Genomic DNA, 20058 nt, shown 5'->3' with positions numbered 1-20058 from the left:
ATCTGGCCTGAGTTTGTCTTGCGAAATTGAGCTCAGCTTTCTAAAAATTGTTCAACTGCAGTTAATTTGTGTTTTAACAAGATGGATGACATTTTTACATAAGGTCAGGTTAAACTGGATGAAATTCAGCATTTGAAAACCTCTTGTGCACATTTTTGTTATTTAAATACACAACTAATGAAAAAGAAATATTTTTTTTTTTCCAATAATTCAGCAGTTTGCCGGATTCCTTATAGTTGCCATGGTGAATTGCCATGGAAACCAGAAGAAACCCAGACTTACTTGTTTTCATTTAAGACATTCGGACTTCTAAACCACCTGGTGTCAAATGTATCTGCCAAAGTCAGCAGGCCAACAATCTGCTGAGTGTGTGAAGAAGAAATGTCGTTTGAAGACAGGATCATACATTTACTCACATATCTAAGAACCGATTTTAGGAGTCCAAGGTAAGGAAGGATTTACTGGACATTTATGAAGGAATTGCAGATATATTAGTTTATAAGTTAGAGTAAAATGTAACTGTCAATACATTACTCTGGGTTGCAAAATTGATGTTTAAGAAACCTGGGATTGGAAATGTAAGAACTAGTTTTTATTTACACCATTTAGACTAAGTACCTTTTTCCTTCCCCTGAACTGATTTTTGTTGGTCTAGTAAACATGTGTCAAACTCGAGGCCCCAGGGCCAAATCAGGCCCGCCTTATCTTTTTATGTGGCCTTATAGACTCCAGATGTGAAATTGTATCCATCATTCCCTCCAATTTTTCGGAATAGCGAAAATTGACGCAAAAATCAGCAAATCCCCGCATTGTTTTTTTTTTTGTTTGTTTGTTTGGTTTTTACGCTAATGCATAGCTGTGAGTTTATTGCAAATTCTCCACAAAAATAGTCAAAAGCATTTAGTTTGAATTACTTATAACTCTAAACTCATTAAAAAAAATCAAAAACAATCATGGAATCTGAAGACTGATCAATGTGAAAAGATGTTATGCAGAGGCAGCTGTTTATTAATATGGTAAAAGTTTTTAAGGGATCTTATCAATGCATTTTGGCATCTTGAGAACATCCAAATGTGGCCCAAATTGAAAATGAGTTTCACACCCCTGGTCTGTCTCATTAAAATATGCTTAGGGTCATTATGTTTCAAAATGTGGAACATTTCTGAGGGCATTGCAACTTTACGCTAGTTTGTTTAGCTACATCTGAGTGAGCTTGGTTCTCTTTTTGTATTTGATGTCAGGTCTGGTACCTACAGGACCTCAGAACCTGAACATAAACCTGAGAACAAAAGTGCTACCATCGTCGAGCTTAAGAGGATACTGAAACCCATCTGGCATCTTGTTTTGATCGGAATTCTGAGCGGGATCCTCGCCATGGTGGTATTAATCATCATCATCGAGTGGAACACCAAGCAAAACGTGATAACGAGTATAGAGAAGGTCAAAGAGGAGATGAAAAGCAACACCAAGAAGCTGCTAGAGGAGAAAAGCAGGATTTCAGAACAGCTGAACTTAACCAACACAAACTTCTCCATTCTGATGGCGGAGTATGAACGGCTGTTGCTCGAACATCCGTGCAATTATACCCAGCTGGAGAAGAAAGTCATCAGCCTGCATGGGGTTTTGAGCAACGCTTTAAAATCTAAAGAAAAGGTTGAGAGGAAAGTTAAGCAGCTGACGGCCCAAATTAAGTCTACCCAGAAAAATGACCAGCTTACGGAGCTGGAGAACAAGAAACAGCGTTCGATCCTGTCCTCCAAGCATCTTGACTACATCTGGAATCGTTGTGACCGGACCACGCTGCAGTGCTCCCGCTGCCTGCCGGGGTGAACGGAGCACGCTTCCCGGTGCTTCCTCCTGTCCAATGTAGAGAAGACCTGGGAAAATGCTCGCGTCTATTGCCGCAACTACAAAGGGGACCTAGCTGTCGTCCTGAATGCCGCAGACCAGGCGTTCCTGACGAACCTGACGTTCCAGTTTAAAAAAGCAAATCCTGGCATGAACTTCCACTCAGCGTGGATCGGGCTGCAGGACATCGTCAAGGAAGGAGACCACATCTGGGTCAATGGAGAGAGAATCAAACCGGATGTCATATACTGGAGACCTGGCGAGCCCAACAACGCCGTAGCTGCCTGGGACACTGAGCAAGCCGGTCAGGACTGCGTGTCCATTCTACCACCAGATGAGGTGGGACCTGAGGGCTGGATGAACAGCTGGGATGACATTACTTGTCTTGGGAAACGTCACTACATCTGTGAGACTGATGCCCTGATTTTGACCTAGGATGGAAGAAGTCCTGTTTTAATCTGGCCACAAGACACATGTGGGAGGAAATAGTCGGGTCAGAGAGTCTGAAATGTACCTTTCTTGATAAAAAAGCACAAAACTCTGAACTCTGAGTGAAAGATTGTGGGGGCAGCATCATGCTGTGGCGATGGGATGGAGTAATGAGATGGTAGATGGAGATAAAAAAAATCATTCTATACTCTAAGAAAATCTAAAATTACAGAAGAAGCAAAAGAAAAAAAAACAGACCTGCAACCGAATCCCAGCTAACTGTTCCTGGTAAGGAAGCTGGTGTTTGCACTTCAGCACAGCTACCGGATACAGGAAGTTAGAAAAGTTGAAAGTTTCTATAAACCATTGCATTACAAAAAAGGATTAAAACCTTCACATTTACAGCTAATTATCCAAGTCATAACAGAAAAATTGTATAAAATGTATAATTGTATAAAATAAAACATTGTAATTGTATATGATGTATAATTGTATAAAAGGTTTCAAACTACAGATAGTTTGGATAGAGTAACTTTTCAGTCTTTCCCATTTTAAGACAAATTAAGGTGAGAAAGAAACTGGTTTGATTTGATTTTGTGACCCTTTCCAGACTAAATAGATGCCAGGGACTTTGATTTCTACTGTTTTTGAAATTATCTGACGACTTTAGATGGTGCTATAGCTTTTCTTTTACATTTTAAATGGTTTGTTCTTAGCTGCTGCGACATGTAAATTTTCCCCATGGCGAGATTCATCATATCTGCCTGTCACTCTTTTTCAATGAAAACGTGACATTTGAAGTTAGAATATTAAATCAGACCATTAAAGAAACATGTTTAATACAAAAATGTGGGCTTCATGGAAAGCTCAGTACTTGCTTATAGATTATCTTCAAATGGTACTTTTAATCCGACAGTGGGGCTCACTTGAGTGCATTCTGGTTTACTAAATATGTCTATATTTTCACCTCAGAGCCTCAGTTTGGCTTACTTGCAGTTTTGTGCTTTAACAAGATGGCTGACGTTTTCATGTAGACTCAGGTTGGTTTGGATAGCTTTTTTTTCTCCATTGAAAACTGACTGTATTTACTCATCTTTATTCAAAATTGTGATTATCAAGTAGCACATCTTATGTGTTATTTGAATTCACCAGAACTCAAAGTAATGTTGGGGGTTTTTTTGTTTTGTTTTTCCAATGATTCAGCAGCAGGATTCCTAGAACTGGCATGGAGAGATTGCCATGGAAACCATACTGCCTTGTTTTCTTTTAAAACATGAAAATTTTTGTCCTTTTAAAATCACCCAGTCAAATGTATGCTGCCAAAGTCAACAGACCATTGCCATGTCATTGCTCACGTATTATGAAATGGCACAAGTCTTTCCAGGTAAGGATGAAATTACCGGATATTGATGAAGGAACCGCAGATATATTGATTTATTATATTAGCTGGTTAAGATGCAAAATGTAAAATAGTCTGTCTGGGCTGCAGAATTATTCCAAAGGTCTGGGATTGGAAATTTAAGAGCTACTTTTTATTTGCACTATTTAGACCAGTTGTTTTTACTTCCTCTCCACTTCACGAAGAGATTTGTGTTGATATATATCACATTGTCATTTTGTGGCAAAATGTGGAAATATTTTAAGGGCACTGCAGCTTTAGGTAGTTTAACTACATCGGGATGAACTTGATTCCCTGTTTTTTGTTTGTTGTCATGTCTGCTAACAGCTCACCTTCAGAACGTGTCCATGCATCTGGGGACCTAACGAGCAGCATCTCTAACAGGAACGGGAAACCCAACTGTTATCTTGTTCTGATCGGAATTTTGAGCGGGCTCCATGCCATACTGACATCAATCTTCATTCGCGAGTTTGTCAACAATAAAGACACGGGGACGAGACTAGAGCAGATACAGTTTGCAGTGAGCAATGCCGAGAAACTACAAAAACTCCTGTCCTCCAAGTGGCTCGACTACATCTGGAATCTTTGCAACCGGACCACGCTGCAGTGCTCCAGATGCCTGCCGGGGTGGAGGGAGCACGCTTCCCATTGCTTCCTCCTGTCCAATGTGGAGAAGACCTGGGAAAATGCTCGCAGGGATTGCCTCGACTACAAGGGGGACCTACAGTAGCTGTCGTCCTGGACGCCGCAGACCAGGCGTTCCTGACAAACATGACGTTCCAGTTTAAAATGGAAAATCCCAACAGTACGTTCCACTCAGCGTGGATCGGGCTGGAGGACATGGTTAAAGGAAGGAAGCTTCTTCTGGGTCAGTGGAGACAAACTCAAATATGATGTCGTATACTGGAGACCTGGCAAACCCAACAACACCAAAGCTGCCTGGGACACTGATGAGTCCCGTCAGGACTGCGTGTCCATTCTACCGCCGGATGAGGTGGGAATTGAGGGCTGGATGAACAGCTAGGATGACATTATTTGTTTTGGGAAACGTAACTACCTCTGTGAGACTGATGCCCTGATTTTGGCCTAGGATGGAAGAAGTCCTGTTCTAAACCAGAGAAAGAAGATAGTCAGATCAGAAAGACTGAAATGTTGTGAGGGCAACATCATGCTGTGCGGATGCGTTTGCTTTTATGAACATGTCAATCTTGGAATAAAACTTGTTTAGAATCTGAAAAAGACCGTTTTGTCTTGATAATTCAGAGTGTGTGCCAAGACTTAAACCATTGTTCACAGATTCTCTCCCACCAGTCTGAGAGACCTATGTGTCAACTTCTGTCTGTAATGTGCAAAGCTACTACTTTGTGTTGGTCTTTTCCCATAAAATCAGAACATAATAAAAAATTGAAATGTGTGGTTAAAACTAAATAAAAGGTGGAAACGTGGTTTTGCAAGTTTCTCTACAATTATGCAGATTTTTATTAGTTATATTTATACGTTTTCAAACCTTCTAAGCTATCAGAGTTGCAAAGTTTAATATCCTAACCATATTTAAACCGAATGGCGCCATCTAGTGGAACAACAGGCTATTTACTGTTAATAGGAAGTAAAAGAGAACAACAGTTTGAGATTACTTCAACATTTGTGGTTTATTTTATACATTAATAGTATATTGGCATTAGAGAATGATAATTACGCATGTAATATATAAAAACTAACCCAAACTGACACCAGGCATAATTAAGTGATAATGAATTTGCACAGATCCCTGAATATAAGAAATTGCACGTTTAAATATTTTTATTAGCACTGTACTATGGAGAGCCATTTCATATATAAACGAATAAATATAAATGGGAATAAAGATGCCAATTACTCATTTATTTATGTCCCATTCTGCGGCTCTCCAAAACAACTAACCTAAATCGACGTCAAACTGAAAGTAAAGAAATGGAGAAATGGCAAAAAATGTGGAATGAAGATAAGAAAGGAAGAAGATTATATGAAGTACAAAAGTCAGTTCGAATTCGAAGCATTAATGAAAGAAACAGAAGAGAAGAAATAATAATTAGTAGATTAAGAGTAGGTCATACCTACTTAAATGACATGCTTTATACAATAGGGAGGAAAAATAATGATAAATGTGAGAGATGTGGAGAGAAAGAAAATGTAGAACACATATTGATGAACTGTAAGTCAAATGAACTCGAAAGGGAAGAATTAAAGAGAATAGTTAGAAATATAGGGCATGAATGGAATCTTAAAGGTATATTAGGAAATGAAGGAAACATAACAGATATTCACAAATTAAGGAAAGCATTGTTTATTTATCTTAAGAATACAAAATCAAAAAATAGAATTTAATAGATGTGAAGTAATGCTGCTACACACTCATGTACAGTAGGTGGCGGTATGCACCTTAAAGTTGCTTGTGATCCGCCATAATAGAAAAGAAGAAGAAGAAGAAGAAGACGTCAAACTGCGTGTGTGGGAAAAAAAAATTAAAATGCGCATGCGCAATAGAGGCAAAGTTGCTGTCATGGCCCCGTTCATGGAGGCGTTGTGTTGTTATGCTGTTCTATTTCGACAAACTAGCAACATTTCTGGAAGGACGCCGCTTTTTCAGCCACGCGGAGATATAGCCGAGTTTCTGTTTGGTGGAAACCCGTCAGCCTGCTCCGTTTTTACGTGCTGCGAAGACGTAAGTTTTCAAGGCTAACGCTAGCTCAACAGCAAAACCAGAGCTGGTGTTTTTTTTTGTTTTTTACGGCTAACGAGCTACATTGTCGCCTCTTATCGTTATTCACCAAAACGGTGATTATTATTATTATTCTCGTTTTGTCGCAGAGGTTCCCTGGAGACGTTCATATTTAAGCTGAAGGGGGGGAACATGTAGCGTTGGATTCTTAAAGGGACAGCAGTTGTTGAATTCAGGTAAGCTACAAACCTGTAGTTTCATAAAGAAATGTAGACCTGGACACAGCTAAATTTGGACTGAAACATCTGTAAATGATGACTTATTGTACGTAAAGAGGTCAAGTGGCTCGCTTGACTCTGATGTTGCCTCTTCAGGATGAATGACATGAACCTGAGTCCTGTGGGCATGGACCAGCTGAGTGTGCCCTCAGTGAGTGCCAGCCACCTGGGTCTGCCCACTTCTCCCACTCACAATCCCATTCCCACCCCAGGTATGGAAACAGTTGATCGAGTCGAAGATTGTTTGACACCCTTAAATCAGTATAAACGAGGATTATAACTCAATATATTGCCACCGTTGCCAAGAAAAGTAAAAAAAAATAAATAAATAAAAAGTATAAAATTCCGAGAATTAAGTTGCAGTAGTAAAACAAGAATATAGTTTTACTATATTCTTGTTTAGTAAAACTATACAAGAATATAGTTTTAGTAGCAATTATCAGATTATTGCTACTGATAATAATCTGATGCTGATGTGTTGGTAGTTTAAGTAATTCCTTAGTTGTAAAATAATAAATGACATAAAGTAATGTTATGGAAGAGTTATGACACTATTCTGGTCAGTCCTTTGACTTCATCCTCATAATAATATGACTGTTTTTGTCATATTACTATGATTTTATTCTAGTTATATTTATGATTATTCTGGTATTGTTACGCCTTTGTTCTCTTACAATTTTATTTCCATAAAAGTACAACTTTATTCTGGTAATATTGTGAGTTTACTCTGGAAATATTGCTACTTCTTGTAGTATTACAGCTTTATTTCCATAGTGCAATGGCTTTATTCTCATATGACTTTTTTTCTTGTTATACTATGACTTTATTTTGGTATTATTATGACCTTTTGAAATATTATGACTTCTTGTACTATTATGACTTTATTCTCGCAGCATTATAGTTTTATAACTATATTCTCGTCGTTTAATTTAATGTATTTATTTCTGTCTGAGCCCTGTTCGTTCGCATGTTTGATTTTCTCAGGCATGCCGGTGGCCATCCCCAGTCTGGGCCCGTCCCTCGGCTCTCTCCCCTCTGCTCTGTCCCTGATGCTGCCCATGGGTCCTCTCAGCGACAGAGGGGTGATGTGTGGCCTGCCTGAGAGGAATTACTCCCTGCCTCCTCCGCCGTATCCCCACCTGGAGAGCAGTTACTTCCGACACTTACTGCCAGGTGGGTTTGTGATTTGTATCTGTTGTTATTAGACATAAAAACCAAACAGTAACTCATATTTCATCCCAGTATCTACTGTCTCTTTCTTTTTATAAGGTATTTTGTCCTACCTGGCAGACCGTCCACCTCCTCAGTACATTCATCCCAGCAGCCTTAACATGGACGGGACGCTGTCTGTGGCCAGCAACAACCCCTCCAGTCTGGACCCCTATAGCGGGCCTGGGGGCCCTCTGGAGCAGGGCCTGGTGTCCTTGGACTCGAGGCAGGTCAGCGGTCAGGCAGACCTTCACCAGGCTGGTCCTCATGAGCTGGACTCCACAGGGCTGGCCATGGAGTCACGCGTTAACAGCCCGCTGTCTCCTGACCGGATGGGGGAGGAGCTAGCCAGCATGGACCGGGTGGTGGCGGTGGCGGTGTCTGACGCCCAGCAGCTCGGCGGAGGACGGCAGCCTCAGCCTCACGAGGGGGGGGTGATGCCTCTCCACGGGCCCCCCGTGCTGGAACTGCCTGTGGTGATGGAGCCGGACCACCTGGGAGGCAGAGTGGGAAGCTCCGGGACGGGAGGAGCTGGGGGCGGGGGAGCGGGAGGCGGTGGAAACGGGGGGCTCGGGGAGCAGCTCCACGGGAACGGAGAGATGAACCCGAGCGTGGTGAGCGTGGTGCTCACCAGCTCCATGTCCAACCCCAGCCAGCTGGAGCCCGTGTCTCTCCACGGACATTCGGGGATGGGGCTGGAGGCGGTCAACGTGTCCTCCATCACCGCCGAGGTGGCCCTCGGCCCCGAGAACAACCTGGTCCTAGTCAACTCCACCCTGCAGCTGGAGGATCCGGCTCCCAGCAAGGAGAACATGGCCGCCCCCTGCTCCATCTGTGAGTATAAGCAGACAATTACAGACGGCTTGTTAAGACCAGAAACAATCACGCGGTTTGTACGAATGCTTGAAATCCTGGGTTTGGAAAGTGTTTTATTTCTGTATAAAGTGCTTGATATTGAAACTTTATAGTTTTCTAATGAAGTGCAATCCAAAGCTTAATTAAAAGCCAATGTTTTTAAAATGTGATTTACAGTTGAAACCAGGTACCTAATAAAAAGACATGCACATTTTCTTTCCCACTGTCTGAAGTTAAATCAGACATTTTTCTTGTTTTAGTTTAGGTAGAGTGACCAAAACTATCTCTATTTGTGAAATGCCAGAATACTGAGCAAGAACATTTTTTGTAACTTTTTTTGTATATTATGTTTAATTTAACGTCTCATTTAATTTGAGCAGGAAGGTAATTTATCTTAACACAATTTGTTTGGATTCTTTAAATGCAATCACTATTTATTATTCCTAATCGATCAATGACTTATTGATCCGTCACTGAAATAAAGACTGTCTTATCTTTTATGCGCTAGTTATTGGAATTGGGGAATTTTTGTTAAGTTAGTGTTTTGTTCTGGGACCTGTCAGATACGTAGGGCGTGTGAGAGAGACATTTCGAAACATAGCATTTTCTATTTGTTGTATTTTAAGTGTGATGACGCTGGAGAAGTTTGAAAACTTACTTTAAAAATGCTTGAGTTTTACTGTGGAAAAAGTGTACGAATCCTGAAACGGACAATTTGAAACATTCGAAGGTACATTTCTGACTCTGACATCTACTGATCTCTGTTGATTTCTCCTCAGGGTGCACACTGTGTGAGCGCTCATACGCCTCCGACTGTCCGGAGCACGGTCCGGTCACCTTCATCCCCGACGCGCCGATCCAAAGCCGGGCTCGCCTCTCTTTGCCGCGTCCGCTCTGCCTTCGCATCTCTGTAACCGATGAACCGCTTGGTAAGAGATCAAACACCCCTTAGCTACGGCTGGGCGATATGGCTTAAAAATGGAATTTATGTAAATGTTATAATTTTAATCAATGATTTCAAAAGAAATTACAAGTGACAGAAAATATTTTCAAAAAGTGGTTTTTATTTCAAACGATCATTTCTGTGAGTTGCAGGACAAACTAGTACAAAACTACACATTTTTTGGATTAATCATAAAGACAATCAATAATATTAGCAGAAAGTGTGTTTTTGCCAGAAGAACTTATTAAAATGAACACGATAAAATCATTTTAATGAGAAAAATCTTCTAGAATTATAAAGGTCACTCATAGCTGTGGAAGCAAGCGGTGCATTGATGTAAAAAAAAAAAAAAAAAATCCAGATTTTCCAAAAATTAAATCTTCAAAACTAAAAATTGGATTAATCAATAAAATCGACTTATCACCCAGCCCTGTTTTAGGTTTTAGAAATTCATTTTTATATTATCAAATGTTTCCCAACATGTTTACAGGAGTGTTTGCGCGGGACGTCATTCCTCCAAGGACCTGCTTCGGGCCAATGGTGGGGCAGCACTGCAGCAACGTGGACCTCTCTGATTGGCCAGAAAAGGATACGCCTCAGATCTGGAAGGTCTGTTGACACGCAGCTGTCTAAATCCACGAGCAGTAGCGCTTTTTACGTCAAAAGTAACAAATGGAAATGCATGTCCGTCGCCGTAGATGTTTCACAACAACGTGCTGGAGTTCTACATCGTGACGACCGATGAGAACGAGTGCAACTGGATGATGTTTGTGCGCAAGGCGAGGTAGATTCCCCGATCACTCCCACGCGCCGGAGGCGGAAAACGGTGTGCTGCCTTTACAAACGAAATGCAACGTTTTGGTGTTTCAGGACCCATGAAGAGCAAAATCTGGTGGCGTACCCCGCCAACGGGAAGCTGTTCTTCTGTACGTCCACAGAGATTCACCCCGACCAGGAGCTGCTCTTCTACTACAGCCGAGACTACTGCAGGCTGATGGGTGAGGAGACGACGCTGCATGTGGTTATGATTGGCTGGGCCAGTGGGGACTTATTACAGGGTTTCATCACAATCTGGGAAAGCGTGGGATTTGATTTCAGAGAAAGAAACAATTATTGTCATTGTCATTCTTTATTTTGTTACTTGTGTCCATCTTTTCTCCCAGGTTCAGGGTTCATATGGGTACTTGAAATCCTTGAACATGATAGAATTTCAAGGCTTGAAAAGAGCTTGACTTCTGTATAAGGTCCTTGAAAGCGCTTCAAATTCAAACCGCATCGTTTTGTAATCTGAACGCTTTCTGAAAAGCCTATATTTTTGGAAAACATTATTTCCAGTTGAATCCGTATTTTCACAAGACACACATCCTTTTCTCGCTGTGTGAATTTGATTTAGACGAAACTTCCCTTGTTTTAGGTCGTTTAGAATTACCAAAATTATTCATATTTGCTCATTTGCGCCCTCGCCCATCCCCAAAAAATGTGCAAAAATTTATTTTGGAATTTTATTATTCCCAATGGCTCAAAGGCTTATTGGTCTGTGTAAGTAAAATGAAGTATATATAAATAAATTTTATAAATAAAATATATTTTAGATGTCAAACGAGGTTATTAAATTGGGAGATTTTTTGTTGTTGTCAAATTAGTGTTTTGTAAGGTGTATTTATGAGACATTTGAAAACTTAACACTTTGTTACATTTTAGTTTACTTTGTCTTTGCTGTAGGTTGTACAGCAAAGACGATGTCTATCACAAGACATTAAAAACGGTAATACATATCATATATCATGTATGAAAATAAAAGTGAAATTGAAACAGTCTTCTTTAGTTCATTTGGATTATTTTTATCTCCAAAGTGCGGCAATGGTAAAGTTTGAAAACCGACCTTGAAACTGCTTTAAAAGCGCTTAAATTTTACTGTGAGAAAACTGTAGATGTCTAGATGCCTGCTCACTGCAGAGACATTTCTCATGGATTCAGATGACTTTAGGTTTTCCATTTTTAAAAAAAATGAGCTTATTGAACTGAGAAATTGATGACCGTTTTTATTCTTCCAGGTGTTCCTCAGGTCCCCGATGGCCAGATCTGCCAGTGTGGCAAAGAGTGCTCGTCGTTCTCCGAGCTCAACAGCCATAGCAGCAACCACAGCCATAACCAGCCGGCACACAGTCACAGCCCATCGCTGCAGGACCACGCCCAGACGCAACAGCAACAGCCGGCACCACCTCAGCAGCAACAAGAGCTGCAGTCACAGCAACACGTTCCACCCGAGGAAAAGCTTCTCAACAGCAGCTCCAGCGCCTCGTCCTCCCCGTGGCCTTGTAGCAACCCCGCCGCGGGACAGGCAAACGGCGATAGCCGCAGCGCTAACAGGAACTCCAACAGCGTTACCTCCAGGGGGAGAGGCCAGGGCAGCGTGCGGGAGAAGAAGTACAAGTGCAGCATGTGCTCTCGGGCTTTCATCACTTCCACCAAGCTGAACGTGCACTTCATGGGGCACGTAGGGATGAAGCCGCACAAGTGCGAGTACTGCAGCAAGGCGTTCAGCGATCCCAGCAACCTCAGGATGCACCTCAAGATTCACACAGGTGCTGTAAGGATTTTGTCGAGCATTGAGTTACCCAGTTTCACTGAATTTTTCTTTCCTTGCGCCGGGTGTCTGTGCATCCTTAAAAAGTCCTAAATTTATGTATCCAAAATTATGGTCTTAAATGTCTTGCATTTCCTTTTTATTATTAATTTGGCATTAGATAAATTAATAACAGGTCTGGAATTTTGTCTCGTATGTGTAGTGTTTCTTTTCTTGCAAGACTGTTTTGTCTTGCAAAAAAAAAGAAAGTTTGAGCCACACACAGACATCATCTTTACCTTCTGTGACTCGAGGCAGTGGAGGCTACCGCTAACTACCTGCTAACATACCCCTTGCTGGCTGGCAAGTTTTTCTGCATCTATGTGAAAGTGCAAATTTATTGCCTGTTGGCTGGATAACGTTTGTTTTCGTCACTGGCTCACTTCTGATACTAACCTTCGTTTAGGGTAAGGAAAGGATGTTACAATTGAGTTACCTTCAGTGAAGCATCAGTAATAACTGCACTCCTGAATACATCGCCTCCCTTTTTCTGTTTGGACAGGTCAGAAGAACTACAAATGCACAGTTTGCGGGAAGTCGTTCACTCAGAAATCTCACGTGGCTTCCCACATGCTCATCCACACCGGCGCAGAGAAGCTCAAGTGTGACCTTTGCGACAGATCGTTCATCAGGAAACAAGATCTGAGACAACACATGTTCTCTCACACAAAGTACGTGTTGTTTTCTTCATTGTTGTTTTTATGTTTGGTTTTTTTATATTAAATACCTTGTATATATATATATATATATATATATATATATATATTCCTATGTTTTGATAGTGAGCGCCAGATTCAGTGCACAAAGTGCAACAAGCACTTCCTGAAAACCAACCACCTGAAAAAACACATGAACTCTCACGAGGGCAAGAGAGACTTTGTCTGCGAGAAGTGCCACAAAGCTTTTCTTACTAAATACCACCTCACACGTCACCTCAAGATCTGCAAAGGGCCCAAGAGAGACAGAACCACTCGAAAGGAACAGAACGTTTTCAAGGAAGAGGAGGAAGAAGATGAGGATGAGGAGGAGGACGACGACGAAGAAGAGGACAGCAGAGGGAGAAGAGGTGGAGACGAACTGAATGATGAGGACTATGGTTTAGATGTTGGAGGTTATAGCTCTGAAAAGTCCCTGTCCCCTCCTCCTTGAAGACAGTGCCTCTTGAGATGATTTTATTTATTTATAGTATTTGCAATACTATTACTTGCTTATCTGATTTACCGCATACTTCTAAAATGATCTGTCAAACCGATGCCACATTTTATAACATGACATAAAAATTCTTTTCATTTTCTTTTGCCATATCAATGCTGCTACAGTATTTGTCGTATCTGTAAAATGATGTTTCCTATGCCCAACTTGTTGTTTAATATCTATTTTTCCAGCTAGTTTTTTTTATGATATCCTGACATGGTGGGAACTGTTATCCTATTGGATTTGCAGGAATAACCGTTTTTTACTTGATGATTTAAATTGTTGTATGTCCTTGTTACGTGAACTGTTTTGTATTAAATCTGTCATTTTGCTTGTGCTTGCAAGAATGCAGATAAAGTTGTCATTTATCAGATGGTTGGTTGATGGATTTGCAATAAATGACATTGGACAACAAGCACATGCCACAAATAACTAAACACCGAACTGACATTAAATCATACCAGTTTATTTAACTATAAAACTGACTTTTCCTCTGAATATTTACATTCATTACACTTGTCTGTTCTTAATTTTAAAATATTTTTTTTTATTAACCAAAGTAGATATTTGAAAATATGATCTCCAAATCGAGGGCTCTTTGTCGCCTCCAGTTGGCACTTTTTTCACGTCCTTTGTTAGCTTTTGTAATATTTTGTAATAGCTTTTGACTATTATTTTATAATAGTCGAATTTAATTTTAATATTTAACGTTATTTCTGACTATTACCCCACGTAAACTGACAGACCTGTAAAAACACTGTATATAGCTACATACATAATTTATTACAATATTTTAAATACCAGTAAAAATACTATATTCTCTTTAAAAAAAAACGCATTCAAGCAAGTTGCAGTAATTCTACCAAAAGCTCTTACTATGAAAACCCTGTACCGGAAGTGCTCATGAGACTTCCGTTTAGAAATACAAAATATTCAGCGCCGCTGCTTTCATTCATTTCAGCGTGGTATGTGGCTTGTTTAATTTTTCACATTCTGTTTCTCATTTTGTGCCTTTTTAAACTGCCGTTACTTTTAAAGATATCGGAGTTTTAAAGTAAAACCAAACTTCTGGAGCACTGTTACCGTTGTTTTGATTGTTAGCTAACCGTTCAGCTAACAGCTCTGCTGACATTCATGTTCCACAGCACTATTTCAGGTCAAACTACTTTACGTTCTGTAACTAAATAAGTTAAACAAGTCCGCGTACTGTTGCGCGAAGTTCGTGTTTGACTTCTTTACTCAATGTTTTTAACTTTTTCCAGCCTGGTCTGAGTGACAGCCATGCTGACCCCACCGCAGGAAGGGATGCCCAGCATGATAGACAAGGCGCTGAGGATGAGGAGGGAGGAGCAGGCTCGGCAGATCGTTCTCGCCTGGGCTGTGCTCAACGTCTCTTTAGCTGGCATGATTTACACGGAAATGTAAGAAATCATAGCTGTGAAGCCATATGTAGCATTTCCTGTAGCTCATCATCGTTTTGGCTGTGTCTTTGTTACTTCATTGTAGGTCAGGGAAGCTGCTGAGCAGGTACTACAACATCACCTACTGGCCAATCTGGTACATCGGTGAGATTCCACTGCACTGTTTTTTTTTTTTTCTTACAAAATAAGACTGCTGCTTACCCATCGTCTATACGAGGGTTTCTTAAATTAGGCCTCTAACTCCAGAGACGCTCAAAATAAATTCCTAAAATTAAATCCTACACCTAAGTTCTTGTTGTGTTTTTTTTCTTCATGTTCTTGCAGAACTGGTCCTCGCCTCTCTTTTCAGTCTCAATGCTCTTTTTGACTTCTGGAAGTATTTCAAATACACAATGTCTCCGTCCTCCATTGCTGTTACCCCTCAGCAGCATCACCTTCTGGGTCTGAGGAACACAAGTACATTTCTCTTGACGTCTGCACAGAATTTCAGATTTTGGTTTGCTTTCTGCCTGGTAGTTGTTTTTAAGCTGTCTTAATACCTTTATCGGAATATTGAAGTGACTTCTTGTCACTTCCCTTGCAGATATCCAGCCCTCTCCTCCACAAAAGCCAGAAAAGAAAAAGACTCCAGCTCCCACCCAGTCCTCTCCGCTCCAGGGCCAGAGTGTGCTGAGCTTCAGTCCCTCTCACCCCGCCTCCAGCAGCCCCAAGTTCTCCCCGAACTGTACACCGGGTTATAGCCCCCCTCTGGGCAGCCCATCCCCACCAAGCAGCGCAGGAGGACCTTTTACCCCCTCAGTGGCCTTTGGAAAGGTGCATGTTTTTCCAGAAGCCAAGGAAAACAGAATGCATCTAAATTAGTGTTACATATTCTACGTCGTCTGATTCCTAGGTGCTGAACTACAGTCAGTCTTCAGGCTCTTCTCCCTATCAGAACAGCATTGGGTCAGCAGAAGGCTCTGGCTTGAGAGCTCGGTATCGCACATCTCCTTCGGTGTTTAACTCTCCAGGAAGCAAGGAAGACTACATGGAGGATCTGAAGAGTCTCGAGCGGTTCCTGCGTTCCGAGGAGGAAAAAAGTCACCGCAGTCAGCTCGGTGGGAAGGAGTTTTTCAGCTGAAACCAGTTCCTTTTACACATGAACTGAAGTTTCAGCAGAGTACCAGTCGATGTGCTAATAATCTTTCTAAGCTTAATTTCATATATATATATATATTTTATGAACTTATATTTTCTGTTGCTTTATTCCATCTGCAGGCAGTCCAGAGTCCGTGTCTCCAAGCCACAGCCCTACTTTCTGGAACTACAATCGTTCTGTGGGAGATTACGCCCAGAGCTTGAGGAAGTTCCTCTACCAGCCGGCGTGCCGCTCTCAGGCGCCGTCGGCGCACAAGGACGAGACGGACCTGGGTTCTAAACACGCTGCAGAAGAGGTCTATTTTGTTGATTTTATGTAATACACTAATGCTGTTTTGCAGTTATCTTCAGAAGAACCCGATTAGTTAAGAAAAAAAGGCTACCTGTGTGCAATTTGCATTCACAAGGCACAGAATCAATATTTTGTGGTATCTCAATACCAACTTTTGTACACATAATGTAGAGATGAAAATGCTTCCCTGTTATTTGCAAACGACTCCAGACTGTTAGATTGATAGGAAAAAACATTTTTGAACATCTATTTTCAAGTTATGCCACATTCCTAATTGGATTTAGATCTAGGCTTTGACTAGACCCCCACATCACTATAATTCCACCACCTTTGTTTATGTTGTAGCGAAAATCTGAGATTGTACTGAGATTAAATGAAAACACAGGTGGACATAATTTACCAACAAGATGCCTTCTTAATATGTTTGTTACACTGGATTTCATTCAGGGGAGCCAGATTAAATGTGGCTAAATAAAGATGCGGATTTTAATTTGTAGAAACAATCATGGAACCGTGTATATCCCTCCAATATCTTTATATTTAGGTGTGGGCCAGAATCACCACCAGCAGAGCCGTAGCGGATCACGTCGACAGCTGGACAGCCAAGCTTAGAAATGTGAGTCCTGATGTTTTTCACTGGACGTCTTTCTCTGTATTGCCAGGGTGTCTGCGCATCCTTAAAAATTCTTAAATTCATTTAAAAAGTAGGTTGACCTTTAATATGTTATTCCCAGGTGCTAAATATTGTCTAAGCGGAACTATTAAATTTAATATATTCTATGTATTTTTTCTCTCTTTGAGTCGCACTCAGACATCTTAATTGCTTCTGTGAGTCGAAACGTTTGAGGCTACCGCTAATTAGCTGCTAATATACTCTTGCTAGCTAACGCGCTAACATGGCGTCTGTCATGGTTAAGTGCAAATGAATTACCAGTTGGCTGGACGAAGTTCGTACATTTCTGTGGAGATGCAGGCCTCAACGTCTACTTATAATAGTGTCAAATTTGACAGAAAACCTGTTGCGTCCTTCATAAAGTCTCGAGCGCTTGGCTGTAAAAAGCAGACGTCAACTCCGACTAAATAACATTTGTGTCCGCAGTGGATCAGTGACACCATCTTGGTCCCTCTGGTCAAAGAAATCGACTCTGTCAACAGCCAGCTGAGGAGGATGGGCTGTCCGGAGCTCCAGATAGGAGGTTAGACCAGCTGGAAATGTTTAATAACTGTTGGAATTACTGCAACAAATCTGCTAGCAGCTTTCCCGCTTTCCTCCACTAGAGGCCAGCATTAGCAGCCTGAGACAGGCAGCACTGATGAAAGCTTCCTTAATCCCCACGCTGACCTCTATTGTCCAGTACCTGGACATCACATCCAACCAGGAATATCTAGTGGATCGCATAAGAGGTTGGTTCTACTATCCAAATTGTGTCTTTTTTTTTTTTAAATCGCCGTATTACGCAGAAAAAACACACCAGTGTGTATATGTTTTTATTATTTCAGAGCTGTCTCACAGTGGCTGCATGAGCTCCTTTCGCTGGAACGGTGGCGGTGATCTGAAGAACAGGAAGTGGGACACGGATCTCCCGACCGACTGTGCCGTGAGTCTGCATCCAAACAAATATGAATGAATTGTCACGATTGTTCAGATTTTTTGTTTGTCTGTTATTTTAGTGGGTGTTTAGAACTCTTTGTGGTATTTTTTGAATCTCTCTCGCCTTCTTGATGTTAAACTGGCACTCTCTTAACGTGTGTGTCTGTAAAAGACTCTTTGCGTTACATCAATACAAATATTTAACCCCCAGGTCACTCTTGCTTTTTTTTTTTCTTCATCTCAGATCCTCATGCATATGTTTTGCACATATTTGGACTCCAGGCTGCCCCCACATCCAAAGTACCCGGATGGGAAGACTTTTACTTCTCAGCACTTCAGCCACACTCCGGACAAACCTGGTGAGAGCTGGTCTGTTAACTGCGAGGGAAACAAAACTATAAAAACAATCACAACTTTCCTGGTTTCTTTTTTTTGATACCATTGTCTGTGTTTTTAACTCCTGTAGATGTTACCAAAGAGAACCTCTTTTGCATCCACCAAAGCAGCACCACGCCCCCTCACTACCAGCTTATATACCAAGGACACATCTATAGTCTCCCTAAGGTGACTGAAAACAAGATGCATATATTTTTTTCATAAATGCTAAATGTTTGTTATGCTTAATTTTATTTTGTAATTGTTTTCTGTGACAAATAAGTGTTTTGCAAGTATTTCAGTTTCATTCAACACTGCTTGGGATTATGACCTTTTATGGTCCATCACATCAAATCTCAAATGAAATAAAGTGATGTGTGTGGTGTAGTGTGGAAAAACTATTTTAATAAGTTTTTTTTCCAAAGCATATTATATATTTTTCTGGCTCAACACATAATTTGTTGCTAACTAAAGAACACAGTAGCAGTGAGATGAAACCCATCTTGATTTCTGTCACAGGGAAGGAACAACCTATTCCACACAATCCTCATGTTCCTCTATGTCATCAAGACCAAGGAGTCAGGGATGCTGGGGTGAGCTCTTTTTGACATATTTATCATGTATTGTGGCTAATTCTTGGATGTTGCATTCAAAACTTTACTGGTCCTGTGTTTTGGATTGGTTTTACTGTATTCACGTTGATTTTGTTTTCCTAGGAGGGTAAATCTGGGCCTCTCTGGAGTGAACATTCTCTGGATATTTGAGAAGTGATGCATCGTGTTTTAAAAGCAAAAAATGGCTGCAAATGCTGTTTTATTTTCCGTTTTATTTTCCTTCCAGTTCTTAAGCTGCAAGGATCAGCTTAAAGAGAACTCTTCTGGGGTTCTTAACCTTAACCCTAAATAGTTGTTTTGCTTTGAAAAGAGAATTGCATGAACAATAATGGACACTTCCACTTCTGTAAAGATAGATGCTGTATTTTCATTGACTATTTCTGTTACATCTTTTAGACCTGATTGATTTTTTTTTCTTTCTTCCTGATTGTCATTTAACAGCTTGGCAGCCTTGTAAATTATATACCTCAAATTTATCTGAATGATAGCAAAAAAAGGGCTCAAACCCACTTACCTGAATGTAAATATTTTTATTTCTTGTAAGCAACTTGCAAAAAGTGTCACTGGTTTGCTCATTGTTCAGTAAAAACAAAAATGCCTTGCAGTGTAAAGGAATACTGCTGACATCTGCTGGAATCAACCTGGAACCATGAATTTGGAGTAGATGCAGCAGTGCGACATCAAAAAACTTGAAATGCACTGTAAATCATATGTTTACTATGATATTTAAAGGCTATAATGCTCCAGGTGGGTATGGAAAAACATAAGATGTGCTTTAGAGAACTGACAAGTGACCTTTTGACGTGATTTTAAATAATAAAAAAAAGTTATCAATTTGTTTCAACTTCCTTATCATTCACTGCTGTTCCAAGTCTTTTGCGCAAAATTCTCAAAAGATGTGTTGACTGTTGCTGTACTAAAATGTTTTCTCTATCCTGTTATGTATTTTAATGCCAAACTAATCCGCATGGTGGCAGTGTAGCTCTGTTTTCCGGTTTGACCTTACCGCTGTACTCGTTTTGTAATGATGTGCTGCCACAGATGCTCTGCCATCTAGTAACTGACTTAATCTGGTGGAAAATACAGCCGAGCAATTCAGTGGGTTGATCACATTAATTTGTGGAATTTCTTTTTTCTTTTTTTTTTTAA

At 40.7% G+C, this 20058-nt stretch overlaps 2 protein-coding genes and 2 pseudogenes across 3 annotated transcripts; all 4 read left to right on the top strand.

The window, feature by feature from the left end:
- The first annotated feature begins 22 nt into the window (after positions 1–22).
- LOC114161197 (low affinity immunoglobulin epsilon Fc receptor-like) lies at positions 23–2651 on the top strand (annotated as a pseudogene).
- A 311-nt stretch (positions 2652–2962) lies between these two features.
- LOC114161199 (CD209 antigen-like protein E) lies at positions 2963–5124 on the top strand (annotated as a pseudogene).
- Positions 5125–6169: 1045 nt separating this feature from the next.
- On the top strand, positions 6170–14855 carry prdm4 (PR domain containing 4). 2 transcript variants are annotated; one of them, XM_028043572.1, is made up of 12 exons: positions 6170–6377; positions 6524–6610; positions 6749–6864; positions 7637–7825; positions 7922–8695; positions 9496–9645; positions 10150–10268; positions 10358–10443; positions 10530–10657; positions 11714–12244; positions 12788–12956; positions 14742–14855. In XM_028043572.1, exons 3-12 carry the CDS (start codon positions 6750–6752, stop codon positions 14749–14751), a joined length of 2271 nt encoding a protein of 756 aa, XP_027899373.1. In that variant the 5' UTR covers positions 6170–6377; positions 6524–6610; position 6749; the 3' UTR covers positions 14752–14855. The 2 variants fall into 2 exon arrangements, with proteins under 2 accessions (XP_027899373.1, XP_027899372.1); XM_028043571.1 differs by lacking the exon at positions 14742–14855 and adding an exon at positions 13068–13895 and having other exon boundaries at positions 6172–6377.
- tmem209 (transmembrane protein 209) lies at positions 14745–19743 on the top strand. Its single transcript, XM_028043576.1, has 14 exons — positions 14745–14900; positions 14986–15044; positions 15225–15356; positions 15484–15713; positions 15793–15997; positions 16158–16333; positions 16874–16945; positions 17429–17525; positions 17608–17733; positions 17830–17927; positions 18165–18279; positions 18387–18484; positions 18815–18888; positions 19012–19743. The coding sequence occupies exons 1-14, from the start codon at positions 14761–14763 to the stop codon at positions 19064–19066; spliced, it is 1677 nt and encodes a 558-aa protein (XP_027899377.1). The 5' UTR covers positions 14745–14760; the 3' UTR covers positions 19067–19743.
- The last annotated feature ends 315 nt before the right edge of the window (positions 19744–20058 follow it).

The sequence above is a fragment of the Xiphophorus couchianus genome, chromosome 17 (genome assembly GCF_001444195.1).
Source record: "Xiphophorus couchianus chromosome 17, X_couchianus-1.0, whole genome shotgun sequence".
NCBI lineage: Eukaryota > Metazoa > Chordata > Actinopteri > Cyprinodontiformes > Poeciliidae > Xiphophorus > Xiphophorus couchianus.
This window is presented reverse-complemented; position numbering and strand designations above follow the sequence as displayed.